This window comes from Vipera ursinii (assembly GCF_947247035.1).
Source record: "Vipera ursinii genome assembly, chromosome: 7".
In the NCBI taxonomy this organism is placed as follows: Eukaryota; Metazoa; Chordata; class Lepidosauria; order Squamata; family Viperidae; genus Vipera; species Vipera ursinii.
The window spans coordinates 9,028,385-9,050,559 of NC_139521.1; the positions used below are offsets into that span (position 1 = coordinate 9,028,385).

General features: G+C 42.9%; 1 protein-coding gene across 1 annotated transcript in view; it reads right to left on the minus strand.

Annotated features, from left to right (window-relative positions):
* Nucleotides 1-3,990: 3,990 nt before the first annotated feature.
* The window catches only part of USP46 (ubiquitin specific peptidase 46), a 41,238-nt gene continuing 23,053 nt past the window's right edge, over nucleotides 3,991-22,175 (minus strand). The window contains exons 4-9 of the mRNA XM_083367922.1: nucleotides 20,460-20,689; nucleotides 17,060-17,136; nucleotides 14,857-14,940; nucleotides 12,632-12,829; nucleotides 8,094-8,172; nucleotides 3,991-6,650 (exon numbers count right to left, since the gene is read on the minus strand). Coding sequence (XP_083224048.1) covers nucleotides 6,549-6,650; nucleotides 8,094-8,172; nucleotides 12,632-12,829; nucleotides 14,857-14,940; nucleotides 17,060-17,136; nucleotides 20,460-20,689 — 770 coding nt within the window. The 3' untranslated portion in view covers nucleotides 3,991-6,548. The remainder of the gene's footprint in view (nucleotides 6,651-8,093; nucleotides 8,173-12,631; nucleotides 12,830-14,856; nucleotides 14,941-17,059; nucleotides 17,137-20,459; nucleotides 20,690-22,175) is intronic.

Below are 22,175 nucleotides of genomic sequence, written 5' to 3' on the forward strand. Positions count from 1 at the left end.
AAATTCAGCTGCCAGGTATTGAACGCCGAATAATCAAGTGATGTAGCTGTATATATATATACATCTTTTTTATTTCTGCTTTACACTAGGACCTTCTGCAGTTGGTATATGCTATCTCTGCATCTTTGCCAAAATTATCCAAGTCTAAATTTGCTTTGGGTGGAAAACAGAAAAAAAACATGCTTCCAGTTTTTCTGAATGTGGACGTTTTGCAATACTTGCTCAAATCTTATTCTGCTTGACCTGGAATTGAGCTGAGAGTCAGAGCTGGATGAACAGTGAAAGCTAGACTTTCTGTTGGATCACAAGACAAACAAACATTTGGTGGTATCTTAAACATAAAAAGTTATCTGATTTTGTTCTTCGCCCAAATCAAGGGCTTCACAAAATTCTTCTGCTGTCCAAAATGCAAGATATAGCAAGACTTAATACTCTAAAATCCACATTATGTGAGAAAGGTAACGACTGCATACACGAAAGGAAGATTTTCACTCTCAGAAGACCAAGCCCAGATGAAAACTCCAACGGTAATTAACAAGGGAATAAGCAGCACAGCAGTCTCATATTAGATGTCTTAGTTAGGAATCATTTGATGGGCCAATAATAACTGCATGCACTTTCTTCCATGCGAAAGAAACACAGGAGCTTGTGTCCCTATTAGGATTTCCTCCTGAACTGACACATGGATCCCTACAGAGATCTAGAAATTCAACACCCTTTTGCACCGAGTTCAGTGGACTGAATCCTGTGTCCTTTATTTTGTGGGCAGAGATATCCAGGGAAAAGGGTCAAAAAGCTTAAGGTGGCAGCCGCCTGCCCCATTCTTATGTGATTGCCATTTTTACTTTTTTGATCTCTTACGGACACGCCGAGTGACTTGAATCATCATCGGTTCTAGCATGCTGTACACCACCTCCTACCATCTGAATCAGGGGTCTTCAAACTTGGCAACTTTAAGACTTGTGGACTTCAACTCCCAGAATTCCTCAGCCAGCCAGGGCTGGCTGAGGAATTCTGGGAGTTGAAGTCCACAAGTCTTAAAGTTGTCAAGTTTGAAGACCCCTGATCTAAATCTTAGGCGTAAAGACTATTCGACACCTAAATTGGTGGAGCAGTGGGCTAATGCCTCCTTAAGTAACACCAGCTGCCTGCAATTAGTGCAGGTTCGAGTCCCAACAAGCTCAAGGTTGACTCAGCCTTCCATCCTTCCGAGGTAGGTAAAATGAGGACCCAGATTGTTGGGGGCAATTAAGCTGACTTTGTAATAATGCCGCTTGGCCCCCCCCCCAAAAGCCTTAATAAGCAGGCATATACATAGAATGAAGGCTATTGCTAAGCACATTGATTTGTGCTTAGATTGTAAGCCGCCCTGAGTCTTCGGAGAAGGGCGGGATATAAATGGGATTAAAATAAATAAATAAAAATAAATAAAATAAATTTAGAGCCACTCTTAAGAGCCAAAACAAACTAGAAGCGCTATCCTTGGTTCCTGCAAAGAGGACAGTTCTTAATTATTACCTCAGAAAAATGATGCAATTCTGCTGGAAATAAGACATAGGTACCCAAATAGTTAGCTGTTAGATTAAAAGTACAGCATTCCATTTTTACTTTTTCTTTGGATCTGATTGCCAGTTCCTCGCTTCTATAACTGGAAAGTGAAAAGCTTCATTCAGGAACATATTTGGGGTCCAAACTAAAGCTGCCCAGTACATGTAGCGACCGCCTAATTTTGGAAAAAAAACATACCGGTAGGTTGGTTTTTTTTGGTTTTTGTTTTAATTGTATAACCCACTAGAGCTTGTCCTCGACGTGTGACGATTGAGACTAGAAATCGGGTCATGAGTTGAGACCACTATTTTTCGATATTTTTCACAGCAGTCATTAGGTGAACAATGTAGCTGTTAAGTGAAGCCATTTTTCCGAATGGGCATTTTTTTCCGCCAGAAATTAGCAAACGAGTTGCAGAATCAGTCATGGGACCATGGGACACTGCAACTGGTCAATAAAGATAAGCTATGATGGGACCCCGCAGCATGACACATTATGACAACTGGAAATGCTTTACCTGTTGTAAAATACCCATTCGAGGTAACTCTGTAAAGGTCATAAAATGACTGGCTGAGAGTAGAATAGAGTAGAGTAAAATAGAATAACAAGAGTTGGAAGGGACCTTGGAGGTCTTCTAGTCCAACTCTCTGCTCAGGTAGGAAACCCTATATTATTTCAGACTAATGGTTGTCCAGTCTCTTCTTAAAAACTTCCAGTGTTGGAGCATTCACAACCTCTGGAGGGAAGCTGTTCCAATAACTTGGAGGCAAGTTGTTCAATTAACAACTTTTTTCTTTCTTTTTTTTCTTTGTATAACTATTTTTGTAGGGTACTATTATAGATTGTATTGTTGTAGAAATTAAATTTAATTACTATAGTAGAATTTTTGATACTGTTATATTGGAAGAAGGCTGATTTGTTTATTATAGAAGAATGGATTTTGAAAGTTTTCAATTAGGTAGAAAAGGTAGAATTTGGAAATATGTGAAGAATATTTGTAATGGAGATATATTGTGATGTTTAAAGAGAGTTAAAGCGCGATTGGATTTAAAGTGTAATTACAGTTTGTTAGTATATTTTAGATTAAGATGGGTGAAAATAACACCCTGTATTCAGCTTTGGGAAGTCGGGAGGGGGGGTTGCGTGTGGGGGTGGTAGGGGTATTGGGTGGGTTAGGGTATGGGTTAGGGGTAGATGGGGTTTATGCTTTTTTAAAAAAATGTACTTTAAAACTTTTTAATAAAAAAAAGAAGGAAACAGATGCAGAGGGGGAGAGAATTTGGGACGTCTCAAATGGATGTTATCTACAATCAGTGCTTTTTTTGTAAAAGAAAAAGGTGCCGGAACTCACACGTCATACAACCCACCTTGCCTACCCTACAAGGTTCCATCCAAAAAGGTGCCGGAACTCCGTTCTGAGTGTTCTATGACAAAAAAAGCCCTGTCTACAATGATGGTTGTCACCCTATACCACTATTAATTATTAATAGAATAGAATACTTTATTGGCCAAGTATGATTAGACACACAAGGAATTGTCTCCGCTGCATAAGCTCTCAGCTTACATACATAATTGAACTATCTGTGGTCAACTGTAGCCCATTTATTCTGTGACATAAAACTTGATGGGGACCACTGCAAATCAACCTTTTATTTCTTAAGATAGAAAGTTCAGGTGGGATTGTAGGGATACCAAAACGGATGCTAGGTTTAACTCTTAGCATTAAAAAAAAACCTCTCAACTTTCAGTGTGCCTCCCTTAGTGACCTTGTCAATTATCCTCCACTGACTTTATCACACTGAACTGACTGGGAGCATTCAAAACTGCAATCTCTTCTGCTCGTCCAAAATTCAACTTCTTGTCATACTTCAATGCAAAGAGAGAACCCAAGACTTGGTTCTTACTGCAAAGTGTGAAATGTATTACAGAGCCTGAGGAACTCCAGAAGTTGCCATCCCCTTTTGCTCTCTGTGTAGTCCACGGAATTTACTGAAACTTGGCAATTTGTAGGCCTCAGCACCATCGTTCAATCCTGCAAGCGTGCAGGATCTCATACGCACACTTCTTCAATCTTCCAAGAGGGAAAAGAACTAAAAATCCCTGCTCACATATGTGCTTAAATCTGATGGAACTTTGGATTGTGGTTTACTATTTGCTTAACTGAATGTGTAACTCTTGGGTGATGTGTGTGACCTTGATACAAAAACAGATCTGAATAAGCAAGAACGAAATTGTACAAGAGTGAACTGCTGCGTTCCATTTAGCTTATGAGTAGATTTTAGTGGGATATTGTTATTGGTACTTTGTTTGTAGTTATGTTAAAGGGGAGTTAAAACACATTATGAATTTGGTTAATTGTATATTATGCATAATTTTTATTTAGAATATGATTATTGTAACTATAATCCTGTATTTAGCACTGGGAAGTTGGGGGGGGAAGTGGGTGGGTTTGGGGTGGGAGGGATTTGGGGATATATTGTAAAATTTTGTTTTTGTAAAACTCTTTAATAAAAAAAAAAGAGTGAATTGCTGCGTGACAATAAACAGGGAATGTGGATCTGCAGAACGATTTAAGTGAAACTACAATCCTTCTAAGTGAATGTATGGCTTGGTGTTCCCAATTTGATTTCTTTTTTTCAGTAAGCCGAAGTGCTAGAAGGCTCAGCTCTCTTAAGGGAGGATACCATGTGAAATAATCCACAGTCCCAAACCCAGTTCCAAAAACTTAGGGGAAAAAATATATTTATCTTTCCTTTAAAGCAACCATTTTAGAATTCCTACAACACGAGAACCCCTTTTTTTTACATCTCCTGCTCTTTTGGGAAACACTTATCGCAAGGCCCCTTTAAAAACTCACTTTAGAAAATGGGCTGGCAAGCCTTCCTGGAATCCATCAATTGCAAAATGCATGTGTGCACTTTAAAATTCAGATATACCTTCAGTCTAACATCAGCACAGGTAGTCCTAGATTACGACCAGTCGCTAAGCAACCATTCAGGGTTATGATGGATTGCCCCAGAATTAATCACCCAGTTTTAAAATTCTGACAGCCCCCCCCTCTGCCAGTCATGTGATTACATTTTGGGTACTTGGCAACCAGCTTACCTTTCTGGTCATTTATGGAATCCTGTGATCGCATGACGGGCTTTCTGCATTATTATTTTTTTTGGCAAGAAACTATCATTTACTTCCATCTAGCCATTGGCTAAAAAAACAGGTTTGTTTTAACAGCCACCGCTTTCACCTAATGACTATTGCCAATAAGGTCATAAAACCCGGGCGTAGCTCAATTACGGTCGTAAGACGAGGAGTACGTGTACCGTAATTATGGGGCAAACAGATGAAAAAATCAGCATCGCCTAAGCCGGGTGCCCCCAGATGTTTTAGACAACAACTTAACACCATCCCTGAACACTATCTGAAGAGTTCAAGAAGCAAGTTGCAGCCTAACACGTCTAGAAATATACAGGCTGGGAAAAGCTGCTTTAAGGAATTGGTATCAACTATAGTTCCTGATTTTGGAAGAGTGGCTTGGAGGAGTGGCTATTCTTTGTGAGAATGTAGTCTTGCTTCTTCCTCCTTTTCTCTGTCCCTCTGAGGATCAGCAATGAGCCAGCTGGACTGATGGGGACCTCAGTAGTGGAATGGGACGACTTGCTGCAGGACAACTTGCCATGGCCAACTCATCATGGGACAACTCACTGTGGGACCATTCACCCAAAGGTGCTTGTTTCAGGAGGCAACTGGACTTTCCTGCATTTCTTTTGAAGACATTTCGCTTCTCCACCAAGAAGCTTCTTCAGCTCTGACTGGATGGTGGGGAGTGGAAGGATTTATACTCCTTGTAGACCGCTGGTCAGTTGCCTTCTTTTAGAGTCGTTGAGGCCACTTGGAAGTTTGTCTGGGTCCTCGAGGTCACCTGAGTGGTGCAAATGGGTGTGGAGCCTTCTTGGCTACCGAATGTTTTCTGCCCTGGGTCCCTTCACTGTTGGGGATGAGCCTGCGCTGTGTGCATCTCTAACTGAAGCACAGAAAATATTGCAGACTACGGGAACCATTTGTGCTTCAGTTTGAGATGAAGACAGCACAGATTCATTCCCAACAGCCTGTGAAGGGACCCAGGGCAGTGAAGGGACCCAGGGCAGAAAATAACCCGAAGCCAATATCTTCACACCCATTTGCACTACTCAGGTGACCCTGAGGACACAGGTAATCCTCCAAAATGGTTTCAACAACTCTCTAAAGGAACGCAAATGACCAACTGTCTGAAAGTAGTATAAATCTTTCCATTCCTCACCATCCAGTCAGAGCTGAAGAAGCTTCTGGGTGGAGAAGCGAAGCGTCCTCAAAAGAAACGCACCTTTGGGACAACCACGACCTGGATGACTCGAGAATCTCCAAAGACATGTGGGACAATTCAATTTAATTTGAATAATGAAAAAAATTAAAACGACATTCATTTTTGTCATTCCCGTTTCATTTTGTCCCACCTTTGGCGTCCTTTAATGACTTTCTATTTCTTTGATATTAGTGTAACTCTTGTCCCATGGCAAGTTGGCTGTGGCGAGCTGGCTGCAGCAAATTGTCATAGACCCCCTTAGTAGACACCTTACAGATTGCTCTCATTTGGAGTGATCTTAAAACACTCGTGAATCTTTTTTTTAAAGAAATTCAATAACTCCACATAGAACAGTTTGAAAAATCACTGCTGCAAAGGAATGGAACTTGAGAAATGGGTGAGGGAAATGGTCCTTAGTGGTGATGCAAGCATCTGTCCAACATTATACCTCAATTCAGTGGATTCATCTGATGAGTATGAGTCTCTATACATTTGTTCTTTTCCTTGATGACTTAAGATGGGAGAATCTTCTAGACATACGTTTAGTCAATGCTTAAGCAATGATCCTGCATGGGCTGTATTGGTCAGGCCTACAGAGTAGTCAGTTTAACAGTGTTGGTCAGGATCCACTCCAGTACGGAGAAAGTCACAGTCTTCCTAATCATTCCCTTGACTGGTAAAATAAAATATATCCAGATTCCGAATTTTTTGATATATCAGAAGTAAGGCCATAGAATTCTTCGATAGCTTGTGCATCAATTTTCTAAGGGGAGAAAAGAAAAGAGAGAAGCTATGAAAAGTTTCAGGAACGTAGAAATTGATACCATGTTTTAAAGCAACGTGATCTGGCCTAGACAACCAGGTACAAAATAGTTAGCTCTTTCCACAGACTTTGTACTTGCAATATGTAGGCATGTATTTCTCCCTCATAGCTCTTTGGACTATTTCTGGTCTGAAAGTCTGACAGCTAAAACTTTATTAAAGTTTGTTGAATCCAAGACTCTTTTGCGTGAATTCAACTGATTCTTAGGAAAAACAACAACTTTCGCCTCTTTTCCCTTCGTAACAGTGGTATGTATCTTGGTATAATGATTCCCGATTCAAAAACATTATTGTAGTCAGCAACATGTGACAAGATATAAAACAACACAAAACATATTTTTGTTTATATAATCCTCAAATTAAAATATTACTCTGTCTAAAACAATGGCAGCTGTAGGAAATTTTGCAGCTCTTTTGCATGTGATGTTCAGATGGTGATCTGATAAATACAAAGCCGACAAGATCATCACTAAAACTTCCAAGATGGAACTTCGATTAGCAAGCGGAGTTATAAGGCTGAGCTACAAACTGTTGTAAAGGACTAGTGGTACCCACATGGTATGGTCAAAAAAGTGCTGTAACAAAAAAAATGGTGCACAGGTATGGCTGCAACAACATTACAAATGTCTGCGTTGAGTGCACTACAGATAGTCCTCGACTTATGACTGTAAACGAGGCTGAAATTACAGTCATAGATTATGCTGGTTATTAGGAAGGTCAACAAATGGCCACACCCTATTTTACAACGTGGCCATTAAGTGAATCACTGCAGCTATTCAACAAATGCCACGGGTGTTAAGGGAATACAGTAAATATAAGCAAATCCATGTCCGCAGTGGGTGAGCTTTGCTGGAAAGCAAATTAAATGTTCATTTGCAGCAAAAATGTAAATCATGATCAAGGACATGGGTTGTTACAAACGGTCGTAAATGTGGGCTAGTTGCCAAGTACCCACCATGCGATTAACACAACCTGGGAGGGGGCGGGGAGTGGCTGTCAGAACTTTGAATCTAGGTTGCCAGTGGCCATAGGGAGGTAACTCTGAACAGTCGCTAGGCAACTGTTCCTAAACTGAGGACTAGCTGTATTTTAGCTTCCATCTTGACTTTTTTTTTAATCAGTCCTTGAAGGCACTGCTGAAAAAAACATGAAAGACACGAGTCCCTCCATATCACAAGGGAAAGAGGGACATTATTGTTATCCATTACGCTGGCTGAGGAATTCCGGGAGTCGAAATCCACACATCTTAAAGTTGACAAGGTAGAGAAAGGCTGCCTCAGACTGGAATAGTAAGGATTTTACGTTCAGCAAACGAAACGCTGCAACGCATAAACAGGCTAAATCAAGGCTCAGCAGGTTTGCTTAAAATAGTCAATTTACTCACCTCTACAATATCGTCATCAAACAATAGCCAGAAGCCATGACTTTTCACAATGGTGATATAGTGTCCACGGTTGGGGCCACTGAAAAGGAAGGAAGGAAGGAAGGAAGGAAGGAAGGAAGGAAGGAAGGAAGGAAGGAAGGAAGGAAGGAAGGGGGAGGGAGGGAGGAAAGGAAGGATGATGGAGGGATGGAAGGAAGGAAGGAAGGAAGGAAGGAGGAGGGAGGGAGGGAAGGAAGGAAGGAAGGAAGGAAGGAAGGAAGGAAGGAAGGAAGGAAGGAAGGAAGAGGGAGGGAGGGAGGAAAGGAAGGAAGGAGGATGGAGGGAGGGAGGGAGGGAGGGAGGAAAGGAAGGAAGGAAGGAAGGAAGGAAGGAAGGAAGAGGGAGGGAGGGAGGGAAGGAAGGAGGGAGGGAGGGAAGGAAGGAAGGAAGGAAGGAAGGAAGGAAGGAAGGAAGGAAGGAAGAGGGAGGGAGGGAGGGAGGAAAGGAAGAAAGGAAGGAGGAGGGAGGGAGGGAGGGAGGAAAGGAAGGAAGGAAGGAAGGAAAGGAAGGAAGGAAGAGGAAGGGAGGGAGGGAGGAAAGGAAGGAAGGAAGGAAGGAAGGAAGGAAGGAAGGAAGGAAGAGGGAGGGAGGGAGGGAAGGAAGGAGGGAGGGAGGGAAGGAAGGAAGGAAGGAAGGAAGGAAGGAAGGAAGGAATAAAAACCCACGAATTAAAATATAAAAGCAAAAAACTGGAGAATTTTCTAAACACAAAAGTAATGGAACAAAACATCCGTGTTGACTTTCCCTTCTTCCTAGAAGCCAAGGGTGACACTGAATCCTGATCTCGCTCTTTCTTTCACACACAAGAGGAGAGGTCTACAGGTGACCTGCTCCATATGTCCCTCCATGTTCAGACGGTACCACCAATGTTCCCATGGCCAGCGGGCCCAAAAGCGAAGACACGGGAGGGTAAGGTGAGTATCTATGCGCACACGTACCTCCGAGTCAACCTTCATATTAACAGATCCCATCAAACAGCCCCTGAATGTGTCAGAGAGACTAAAGTAAGGCTCTTCTGCAAGGATCAACGTTTTTCAAGGGACTGAAAAAAGCACAGAGTTTCAGGATTCCTTGACCAGGCTGAGTTGAGTAAGGTGAGGGGGGCAATCCAGACCCAGCATGGTGCAGAAAAATAAAACAAAAAGAAATGGCTCTTTAAACATCACCTCTAACATCTAGTCTCCCGGGTAAAGGAATGTTTTTATGGAGCACGTTCAGCTGCCCTTTTTTTTAAACAGTGCACATAGCCAAAGCTGTGAGGCCAGCCACCCTACTGGGTTAAGCAACCATTTGCAAAGAGATTCAGCTGTTTTATTATTCTTGCTTTCTATCCAGAGCTGGCTCCCCTTTTTGCACTTGGCACTGAACAGGCCTTTCCTTTGGAGAAACTGCCTTTTTGCCCCTGTACCCCCATCATTACCGTATTTTCCGGCGTATAAGACGACTGGGCGTATAAGACGACCCCCTACATTTCCTGTTAAATTATAGGGTTTGGGCTATACTTGCCGTATAAGACTACCCCTCTTCCAACGCACACCAAATAAAAATTAAAAAAACATCAGATTTGATTTTAATATGGTAATTTTAATTCAAATGCTTATGACATGCAGGCACTTAGTAGGAAAACTGTCACTTATAAACATAAGGCTGTTTTGTCATCAAACATGTAAATATAAAACAGTGCAAGTGGATTAAACTTTTCCTAATTCACTCTAAAGCTTTCCCTGCGCAGACCAAATGGGAGATCCGCTCCAGGTTTTCCAGCCAGCCCGCCCAGTTCCTGAGTCAAATGTGTCCTTAGAGCTAAGCAGCTGCTCTGGCTGCTGCATTCCCCACCTGCCTTTCAAGTTGGGATAGACTGCAGCTGCTCTTCAACTTTACAAGGAAAGACGTCCAGACCCCAGCCTGTAAAAAATCATAGACTGCAGCTTCTTCTCCAATTGGTCCCGCTTTCCCTGCGCAGACCAAATGGGAGATCCGCTCCAGGTTTTCCAACCAGCCCTGTTCCTAAATTTTCAGCACCCAGCGTATAAGACGACCCCTGACTTTTAAGAAGATTTTCATGGGTTAAACAGTCGTCTTATACGCCAGAAAATACGGTAGTTGGTGTCTCTTGGGTTTCAAAGCCCCAGAGTTCTTTCAGCAGGCGGCGTAGAAAAGTTGTACAACAAATAAATAAAATACATTCCTCACGTTCTCATTATTTCTATCAACTCTTTGCTTAAACACCCCCCCCCCCAGGGCTGCCTGAGGGAGAGGTTTTAAAAATAATAATAATGCAGAGCTGATTTGCCATGTCATGCTGCTTGCTCGTAAGACTTTCTGACCTTTTAAAAAGACCATTTAAACCCTTCTTCACTGAAACATGACATTCAAATCTTTATTTTTTGTGGGGGACTGAACCGCCTCTTTGCATTAAGAAGTTATTTGGACTGACAAGACCGGTGACGAGAGACAGACCGAGGGCAGAGCTTCACATGCTGGTCCTGTGACTTATTTATCCCCTGACTTATTGTTGGTGAAAGAAATCTCTGGATTTTAACCACACAGGAAATGTCCGGTTTTTGGCTTCCCTCCCATACTTTAGACAGCAGTGCGTTTTTCTCTGTCTTCAGGCATCTCCTCATAAACCTAGCTTTGACTCTGAATACAATGAACATCTGCCACCACTGAATGGTATGCAAGCTTACCTGTATCCAGGCCAATTATTAGCACAAGCATTTTATTTTAGTTTTAATGGGATGTTCTGCGACTTCATTGCTCATTAATCTTTCAGCCCCCCAGCTTGCACACAGGACCATATTTTCTAACTAGGGCTCTTAACGAAATCAAATCTCCACCATCTTATTCCCGGCATTAAAGACACCAACATTACGAGTCACTATCCAAAGCGTGAGAGGCCAATTTGCCGAGCCACACACCAGTCAATGAAAGAAAGAAAAAAAAGTGTGTGACCTGCAGAAAATCAGGCATTTTGGACTGAGAATCACAGAACTATGCCTACATTAACGAACTGGAAATAGCAGCTTTGCCCCCGTTTGTCAGGATGAGAGCAGAAAAAATCTAGTCCAATCTTTTTGCACTTAAGCAACCAATCCTCAGTTTTGTCTGAAGAAGCTTAAAAGCAAAGCACAAATTGAGTCTCTCTTTCCTCAGCTATTTGTCTCCCGCGCAGAAAAAAAAAATCCCTTCCCTTCTTTCTCACTAAGTCATCTGTAGTCCTTTAAAAGATAAGATAGCATTGATGTAGAAAACATCTTCCTGACAGCTGTTTATCAGCTAAGCTGTGTTCCTGCATGCTGGGTGGGAGGCTCCATCATTTGGTGCTTTCGTGATGGGACAGATGGTCTAATTTGGGGGAATGCGCAAAAGGGATCAGTTACGTCTTTTAAGATAGGTCATTTCCACACCTGAATATTTTACAGCTACACGGGAGTAACGCTGAGGTTACAACAAGCCTATCTTTAATGTGACCTTGTGTTCATGCAAAGAAAGGAAATCTGGCAGCCGGATTTTCCTTATACGCAAATACACAAATATGGTGTGCAGCTGCTCAGGAATGCACAAAACTGGTGCCCCTTCTATGCAAAAATCAAGGAACAGAAGAGTGACACATGTGGGAACTGTATACTGATGGAATATGGAAAAGAGAGGTTGCCTTCTCATTCCTTTTATTCCCACTAACATGCGGATGGGATTTTTTTTTTAGAAAAAAAAATCAGTACCTCTTCGTTCCGAAAATCTGAGCAGTCTGATTCCCTTTTCTTTCTCCCTTTCTACACAACCAAGCTATCTCCTTAAATGAATGAATGAATGAATGAATGAATGAATGAATGAATATTACAAACTCCCAAAGGCCTACTGGATCATCGAAACAGCCCTGGTGGCGCAGTGCTTAGAATGTAAATATTGCAGGCTAATTCTGCCGACTGCCAGCAGTTCAATTCTGACCGGTTCAAGACTGACTCAGCCTTCCAAAGTCGATAAAATGAGGACCCAAGTTGTGTGTGTGTGTGGGGGGGGGGCAAAAGGCTGACTCTGTAAACTCCTTCCTTCCTTCCTTCCTTCCTTCCTTCCTTCCTTCCTTCCTTCCTTCCTTCCTTCCTACCTTCCCAGTGGTTAGAATGCAGCATTACAGGCAAACTGTGCCCACTGCCAGCAGTTTGATCCTGACCAGCTCAAGGCTGACTCAGACTTCCATCCTTCCGAGGTCGATAAAATGAGGACCCAGACGGTTCGGGGTCAATAGACTGACTCTGTAACCCTCTTAAAGAGGGCCGTGAAGCGGTATATAAGTGCTCTTGTTATTTTAGCTTTATAAGCTTGCCTACTTTTGAATGCCTCCGCTATCCCTGGATATATATATAAAAAAACCTTCGGTGCAAGAGAAGAGAACCTTATTTTGGTTTCCGGGTTGAAAGGCACGCTCGATCAGGTGGGTAAAACTCATATTCCTTATCTAAGGTTTACGTCCTGGCAGAGCAGAGGGGGCAACTTACCTGCCACAGTGAACGACCACAGCCACCAAGTCATACATACGGTCCAGGTTGATGGCCTCCCCCGATGTGTTGAAGAGTCGCAGCTCCAGGGGGAAGACCACTCGGTAAGAGAGCTTGGTGTATCGGTGTAGTTGCTCCATGTACTTGAACCGCTTCAGGTGCAGGGCGAGGATCATTGGCAGCTTCTTAACCCTCATCCTACAAAGCCGAAAGAGGAAGGTGGAATCAAGGTTGGCTCCCTCTGATCTGCTTTCCCCTAACTGAGAGAACTTCTGGGGGTTTTGGGACTCCCATAACCATGAGGCACCTTGGGCATGGCGGTTAGGAATTTTGGGATGTTGTAATTCCAATATACCATCAGTTTCGACAAGCATGGAGAGACAGCATTCTATCCTACGAGTGGAATAATTTACTTTTATCCGACATTAAAGTTATACTTCAAGCCGGTCTCTTTTTTCTTCTCCTCCATAATAATTAGCACTTTTATTTTTTATTTTTTTAAAAAAGTAGTTTGTTCAAAAGAAAACTTCATACTTCCTTTTAAAACAAAATCGACAGCTGTCCCAAATAAAATAGTTTATCTCCTCTCCTCACCCCCTCCTCCAAAGCACCAGAGTTAAGAGATGAATCAATTTGAACATTCAAGAAAACCTGAACTAGAGACAGGACATATCATTTGACATAGTAATGTTTTTTTTCCTTTTTCTTCAGGCAGTAAGTATGATTTTATGGCCCCACCATCTCATTCTCCTGCGTGTGGAGAACCAAATTTTGAGAGCTACTTGGAAGGAGACCCATGCTGGGCTGCTATTAGCGCCAAGGGAAGGAACGAAACATTTGTGTTTCTGTTCCTCCTATAATCTTCCTTGCTTGCTCCTGGGGAGGAAAGCCATGGCAAATCTAGACAGCACACTAAAAAGCAGAGACATCACCCTGCCAACAAAAGTGCGTATAGTCAAGGCTGTGGTCTTCCCAGTTGCAATGTATGGCAGTGAAAGTTGTACCATAAGAAAGGCTGAGCGCCAAAGAATTGAGGCCTTTGAACTCTGGTGCTGGAGAAGATTCCTGTGAGTCCCTTGGACTGCAAGGCGATCAAACCGGTCGGTCCTAGAGGAGATCAACCCTCACTGCTCTTTAGAAGGCCAGATCCCGAAGTTGAAGCTCAAATACTTTGGCCACCTAATGAGAAGGAAGGACTCACTGGAGAAGAGTCTAATGCTGGGAAAGGTGGAGGGCAAGAGAAGAAGGGGATGACAGAGAATGAGGTGGCTGGATGGAGTCACTGAAGCAGTAGCCATGAGCTTAAAGGGACTCCAGAAGATGGTAGAGGACAGGAAGGGCTGGAGGAAAGTTGTCCATGGGGTCCCGATGGGTCGGACACGACTTCACAGCTAACAACAACAATCTTCCATGAATGGCTGTCATATCGTATTGGACAACTTGACTAGTCAATTGAGACTATCAACAAACAATGAGATCAACTTCACTAAAGGAGAGGTTAAAAAGAAGTAAGATGAGATACAGTAAGGTAAGATAAATGAAAAGATAAAAGTGAGGTAAAATGGCTGCCTGGAAAATTCTCAAAGTCCACATATCTTAAAGTTGCTGAGGTTGAGAAACACAGGTTTAGAGAATGCATAATGTTTACAGGCTGCCTTAATGCAGGGGTAGGCAACCTTGGCTCTTTTATGACTCGTGGACTTCAACTCCCAGAATTCCCTAGCCAGCCATGCTGAGGGAAAAGGGAGAGGTTTCTAAGCTGAGCCATGCTGGCTCAGGGAATTCTGGGAGTTGAAGTCCATGACTCATAAAAGAGCCAAGGTTGCCTAACCCTGATCTAGATCATCTGATCACAGATCCTGTTTTTAAAGTTCTCATTTAAATTTTCCCCAAAATATTCAAAAGAAAACATTTTTTACCTGTTAAAATTCTCTTAAGAGTTAATCATAATCATAACAGTAAAGTTGGAAGGGGCCTTGGAGGTCATCTAGTCCAACCCCCTGCTCAGGCAGGAAACCCTATAAGTTAATTACACTTATGTATTGAAATCTTTTCCCCCCTCATATAAACCATCCCAACACTTACCTTTTTCGTATCTTGAAACAGAAAGAACAAAAGACAAAAATAATATACTGTCAAAAAAAACAAAACAAGCCAACATATCCCTCTTAAACTAGAATACGTTTATAATCGATGTTTCGTTCTTTTTAAGCATATTCACATACCGTTTCTGAGCCTCCTGTTTGCTGCAGCAGGTCTCACAGTAGTATTTCTGTTCGCTACACAACGTTTCGGTATTACTGAAGTCTCTGAAAAGTAGTAAGAGGTATCAATTTTTAGAGGGCTGTGAATTGTTTATTATGCCTGGCTTCACAGTAGCTTCATGGCAGCTGTTGAGCAGGGAAATTATCTTGGGGCAATCATAGGCACACGTAGGATGCTTTTACACAAATGCCAGCGCGGGAATAGTAGAACTCCTTCCCTCCTGCAATTTTACAGGATCATTTTATTTGACAAATACCCAATTTAGCAAAGCCAAAGGTAAAGGTAAAGGTAAAGGTTCCCCCGCACATGTGTGCTAGTCGTTTCCGACTCTAGGGGCTGGTGCTCATCTCCGTTTCAAAGCCGAAGAGCCAGTGCTTGTCCGAGGATGTCTCCGTGGTCATGTGGCCGGCATGACTAGACGCCAAAGGCGCACGGAACGCTGTTACCTTCCCACCGTAGTGGTCCCTATTTTTCTACTTGCATTTTTACGTGCTTTCGAACTGCTAGGTTGGCAGAAGCTGGGACGAGTAATAAAAAAAGAAACATGCACGTAAAAACAGTAAAAGGCCATAAAAGATTCCAGATAAAAATTATTAGCATTTTCCCAAGACTTGTCAAACTGTGAAAAAAAACCCTAGAAGATAACATTGGAGAAACGATGGGCCAACATTACGGAAGTATGGAGTCCAGGAACGTAAAAAAAAAAAATTGGGGCTCAATTGTGGTTGAAGACCACCTGTACAGTATTTTAATTCAACGGCATATAACGGATAATTTAAATGCTATGATAAATAGAGTTTCTAAAGCTTGGAAACAAACACTTGACGTTATTGAATAGAAGGCTTTTGGTCTGACAAATAATAGTTGGGTTTCGTTTTGTCTTTGTGCTATTCCTACGTTGGATTCTGACTAGTCCTGTTACAATAGATGGGACTTCTCTGAAGCAAATGACAGAGGCATTCAAAAACGTGTATTTTTTGCCAAATATTCTGTTACACCATGTATTCTCTGACTTAAAACACAGAATAGAGTTGGAAGGGAACTTGGAGGTCTTCTAGTCCAAACCCCTTCCTTGAGCAGGACACCCTGTACCATTCCAAACAAGTGGCTGTCCAGTCTCTTTTTGAAAGCCTCCAGTGATGGAGCACCCACAACCTCTGAGGGAAAGCTATACCCATTGGTTGATTGCTCTCACCACTCAGAAATTTCTCCTTAGTTCTGGGTTGCTTCTCTCCTTGCTTAGTTTCCACCCGTTGTTTCTTGCCTTGCCTTCTGGTGCCTTGGATAATAGTTTCACCTCCACATCTTTGTAAGGTAAAGGTAAAGGCTCCACCGCACATGCGTGCTAGTCGTTTCCGACTCTAGGGGCCGGTCCTCATCTCCGTTTCAAAGCTGAAGAGTCAGCGCTTGTCCGAGGATGTCTCCGTGGTCATGTGGCCGGCATGACTAGACAGACGCCAGAGGCGCACGGAACGCTGTTACCTTCCCACCGTAGTGGTCCCTATTTTTCTACTTGCATTTTTTACGTGCTTTCGAACTGCTAGGTTGGCAGAAGCTGGGACGAGTAACAGGCGCTCACTCTGTTATGCGGCACTCGGGATTCGACCCGCCAAACTGCCGGACCTTCTGATCGACAAGCTCAGTGTCCTAACCCACTGAGCCACCACGTCCCTTTTTCATCTTTGTAGGAGCCCCTCAAATATTGGAACGCTGCTATGATGTTACCCCTTCTCGTCAGTCCTGCTTCTCATTAGATTGGACATACCCTGTAACTGTTCTTCGTACGTTTTAGCCTCCAGCCCCCTAATCATTCTTGTTGCTCTTCTCTGCACTCTTTCCAGAATCTCAACATCTTTTTTAGATCATGGTGACCAGAACTGGATGCAGTATTCCATCCAAGTCTGCTCTTACTAAGGCTTTGCAAAGCGGTATTAGAACGTGTGCTCTCGATTCTATCCCTAATTTAAACTAAGATTGCATTGGCTGTTTTGGCTGCTGCCAGACACTGCTGTCTCATATTTATCAGCTTCACTGATACTTCTTTATTTGACTTAGGCTACATCATTCTGAAACACCTATAGAGTTTTTTTTCCTTTCACATCCCACTAAAGTTTAATAACCATAAAGCAGAAATGATGCTGGTCACTGTGGAAATGTATTTACCTTAAACAGTGAGTTATGGATGTATTCTGTTCTACATCAACAGAGAGATCAAGAAAATCTTCATCTTTGCTGCTAACCTGCCACAAAAATAAGATTGAAAAGCAGTTTAAAGCATTGCAACATATTAATTGAAGGCTAGATACCCTATAATAATGATTCTCATCCTGTCAATGCATCAGGAAGGTTTTACTGAATCAACTTCCCCAATGCAAAGCATTACCAAATGAATTTCTAAATTCACAGATTGGCATTTGCGGTTCAATGCAAGGGTAACATCTAATCATGGTTCAGATATTGCTAACTATGATTATGTGTGTATTCAACATAACTCCAAGGCAGAATTTTATTTTGTATTTTTATTGTTAGTTGTGAAAACTGGCTGGGAAGCTTTGGGTCTCTTAGCCCAACCCATCTCCCAGGATTGTTTCTGTGGGGAAAATAAGAAGAGGAAATATGATTATTAAGAACGTTTGCCACCTTGTTCTATTTAAAAAAAAAGTTGGGATAAAAATTGTCATCATCATCCATAGAACCTCATAGCTACCATGACTACATTGTCTTGGAAAAAATAAAGGACAGACCTGAAAAGGTGACAGATCTGAAAGATATTCATAAGAATTTTTAAAAAGTTATTCTTTTAAAAAAATTCTTTATAAAAAAATATTCAAGAAAATAGTTAAATTAGTTAAAATAGTTAAACCAGCTGCCAGTGGAGCTGAGGACTGCCCCCGACCTCCGTTCATTCCGCCGGGACCTGAAGACCTGGCTCTTCGAGCTCTCTGGCCCAGGCTGAGAATTAATCTTAATTTTAACTGGGGTTTTATTTATGCAGGGACGAATATAATTTTTTTAAATTTGTTTTTAACTTTTGTATCTTTGTTTTTTAATCACCCTGTAAACCGCCCTGAGTCCTTCAGGAAAGGGCGGTATATAAATGTAATAAAATAAATAAATAAAATAAATAAATAAATTAAATACCTATAAGGGATATTTTTATTTCAGAAAGGACTGTCCTTTATAATCCTGGATGGATGGTCACGCTGTATCAGGGGTCTTCCAACGGCCTTTATGACTTGTGGACTTCAACTCCCAGAATTCCTCAGCCAGCTTTGCTGGCTGAGGGATTCTGGAAGTTGAAGTCCACAAGTCTTAAAGTTGCCAAGGTTGAGGACCCCTAGCACTAGATGACATTCAAAAGTTAGATTTCTCCATACCTCTTTGCTGTTGCTCTTATTAAAGTGGCCACAATTTTGTCCAGCTTGCCCGTACAAGAAATGCAACTTTGCTTAACATGCACTTAAATGAGTTCACTTCTTAAATTGGCGGCATTCAGAAGCCTGAAAAGGACATGGCGGCCTCATTCAGCAACAGAGAAGGGCTGCCTTTGTGCAACGTTTAAAGCGTGTCTTCCAAGTCATTCTTGGGCGCCCACCGACTTAAATCTTTAAACTTTTCCCAAGGTCATAGATTTGTGCACTAAAAGCATGCACACACATTACATGTCTGCATACAAGTGGTCCTTGACTTAGGACTGGTTGTTGAACGGCTGTTCGAAGTGTCGACGGCCTGGGAAATGTTGCGCTGCCCATCAAGCCATTGCGATCCGGGTGCTTGGCAACCTGTTCATACTTACACCATCCTTTGCCAAGCACCCCGCAATGATGAGATTGACATTTGGAATCTTCTCTGCCGGCTTCCCCAGAAAGTCAATGGAGAACCTGGCAGTGAAGGTTGCCTGCTGTTGCCCACCTGGTGAGAAGATTCCCTCTCGCCACTGGCGGAAGGGAACTAACATCCTCCTGTGAAGATCTAAGCTCCATTTCCACGTCCCACCGGAGGAGTTCCCTTCTGTGCACAAAAGAACTGTACTTCTTCAGCAGGATGCAGAAACAGAGCCGAGATCCTTAACATCTGAGCTCTATTCCTGCACCCCATTAGGAGTTCCTTGGTGTGCACTCTTTCTACAGAGGCTGCCTTTGCTGGCTGAGGGATTCTGGGACTTGAAGTCCACAAGTCTTAAAGCTGCCAAGGTTGACGACCTCTGCACTAGATGACATTCAAAAGTTAGATTTCTCCATATCCCTTTGCTGCCATCTAGTGGCTGCCTTACATTGGTTGCTCTTATTAAAGTGGCCACAATTTGGTTCAACTTGCCAGTGCAAGAAAAGCAACTCTGCAGCCTCTGTAGTAAGGGTACAACTCACGTTAGTTGGACATGCCTGTCAACAGTTGCGGAAAAATACAAAGTTGAGTGGAGCAAGCTGTGCATGCTGCTGGTCCTTGTAACACAGGAGTCCCCAACTCCCAGTCTGTGGACAGGCACCGCTCTGCGGCATGCCAAAAAAAGGCCCGTGCAAACAAGCAAAGCCCCATCTGCAGGATGCAGGCAGCACGCAAAACCACATCCCCTCTCTGGTCTGTGAAAAAAACCCTCTTCATGGAACTGGCCCCTGGTGGTGCCCAAAAGGTTGGGGACCTCTGCTGTAACAGACTTGCTGGACATGGTGGGGTGGGCAGCAGGACCAGGCCTCCCCCACCCCGAGGCATCCCTGTGCTCCCCTTAATGACCCACAGAATTGTTTAACAAGGGCAACTGAGAGAGCCAGGATGGCAGTCAACTGAGCAAAGGGGTGACATGAGCATCTCGCGTAACAGGCACTTCACTCAACAACCAAAATTCTAGTTTCCGTTGTGGTCATAAGTCCCCAAATTCCTGCAGGTGTTTGTATATTAAACATATGTACGTCTGCTCTTTGTGTAGAGCAGGGGTTCCCAACCAGGGGCGTGCGACAATATTCCAGGGGGCGTGAAAACCTGGGTTTTCAAAATTATAGTGTACGTGCATAATTCGCTGCTGTTATTTCGAACTTTTGTAAGGGGTGCGAGAAGATATCTGAAGCGTTTTAGGGGTGCGGGGTATAGAAAAGGTTGGGAGCTGCTGGTATAGAGATTTGCATATTTAAATTTTGTACACATGCCTGCTTTTGGCATAGAGATTTGCACATTAAAATTACGTACACATGCTCTCTGCATATATAAAGAAACTGGACGGAGAGATCGGCAGTCCTTTAAAAAAATAAAGTTTACAATAAATGGGGACAGATAAATGGACCCAAACACACATATAATAAATAAATATTGACTTTACCAACTCATTTCAAAGACTTTATGAAGCAGGGGTCTTCAAACTTGGCCCTTTTATGCCTTGTGGACTTCAGCTCCCAGAATTCCTCAGCCAGGCACGCGTGCCTGGCTGAGGAATTCTGGGAGTTGAAGTCCACAAGTCATAAAAGGGCCAAGTTTGAAGGCCCCTGTTATAAAGGTAGAGATTTCTTTGACTATGCAAGGATTATCCAGCTGTTTTACAGGTAATTCTTGTTTTAATCCTGCCAGTGCTTACAGTTTCACAATTCAGACATCTCGTTTCGTTGGTCAAGGTTCCCTGAAAGATCTCGTGCACCCAGGTCAGCTCCTGTTTGCTGTTCTCCTCCGCTTCGTTCATGTTTCCGTTTTTCAATCTGCCATTTTGTTTTTCCTGCTTTTTCTCCTCTTGCAGAATGTCAGCAACGGTGTTTAGTAAGTAATTCAAAAATTCGTGAGCATCCTGCTGCATATAGTTGTCAAAAAGATCTATTAAAAAAAACCAAACAACCCGATTTATTTATATAAAAAATGGCTAGAGCCGGACCATTTTGTCATGCACCCAATTCTGGGCTGCTCACAACAGCGATAAATAAATAAAACCAGTACAGAGAGAAAAGAATGAGAGGAATAAAAATAGATCATAATTAAGAAAAACCAGATCTCCCAAACTATACCCATTTATCTCTTCAGTCCCCAGCCTTTAATTTTCAAACCTACGGCTGTGGCTGGCACTGGGAATCAGGACGGTTAGCAAACGTGAGGATGCTAACAGCTGTCGCTTCACGGCACATGACGGATTCTCTACAGGATGCCTTGAGGTCTCCTGATCATTCCAGGCATTGCTCCGAATGAGGCAACTCCTGGGCGAAGGACATTTTTCACAGCAGACAACAGAAACGTCTAAGCCAGGGGTCTTCAAACTTGGCCCTTTTATGACTTGTGGACGTCAACTCCCAGAATTCCTCAGCCAGCGTGAGGGAACTGTGACCCTTTTGTGACTTGTGGACTTCAACTCCCAGGATTCCTCAGCCAGCGTGAGGGAACTGTGACCCTTTTATGACTTGTGGACTTCAACTCCCAGGATTCCTCAGCCAGCGTGAGGGAACTGTGACCCTTTTATGACTTGTGGACTTCAACTCCCAGGATTCCTCAGCCAGCGTGAGGGAACTGTGACCCTTTTATGACTTGTGGACTTCAACTCCCAGGATTCCTCAGCCAGCGTGAGGGAACGGTGACCCTTTTATGACTTGTGGACTTCAACTCCCAGGATTCCTCAGCCAGTGTGAGGGAACTGTGACCCTTTTATGACTTGTGGACTTCAACTCCCAGGATTCCTCAGCCAGCGTGAGGGAACGGTGACCCTTTTATGACTTGTGGACTTCAACTCCCAGGATTCCTCAGCCAGCGTGAGGGAACTGTTACCCTTTTATGACTTGTGGACTTCAACTCCCAGGATTCCTCAGCCAGGCACGCGTGCCTGGCTGAGGAATACTGGGAGTTGAAGTCCACAAGTCATAAAAGGGCCAAGTTCGAAGAACCCTGGTCTAAGCCACTTTATGTGGGTCAAACATGGATTTGTTTCTGCTAAGATTTGTCCCAACAAAAGAGAACTGGGCTCTAGCATAATTTGTTGCTCAGTTCATCTTTTTTAAAATTCCAACTGCATCCAATACAGTAAAGAAAAATGGGCTCAAGCATGCCACCCAATGAGAGACAATGCAAAATTCTCCCTCTGTCAACCCTCCTCAAAGGGCAGTGGGGATCCCAAAGATAGAAAAGGCATAAAGTGCAGCTCTTTGGAGGAACAGTCATTCCCTGCCCTTGAATTTCTCATTCACTCCAGCCTAGCTGGCGCACAGATCTAAAACCATCAAAGTTGGCTGAGGCTGCACAGGTATTAATATTCTAAAGCTGTGCCAGTTTGGTATGGTGGTTAAGGCACTAAGCTCTAGTTCCAGCTGGATGTCCTTGG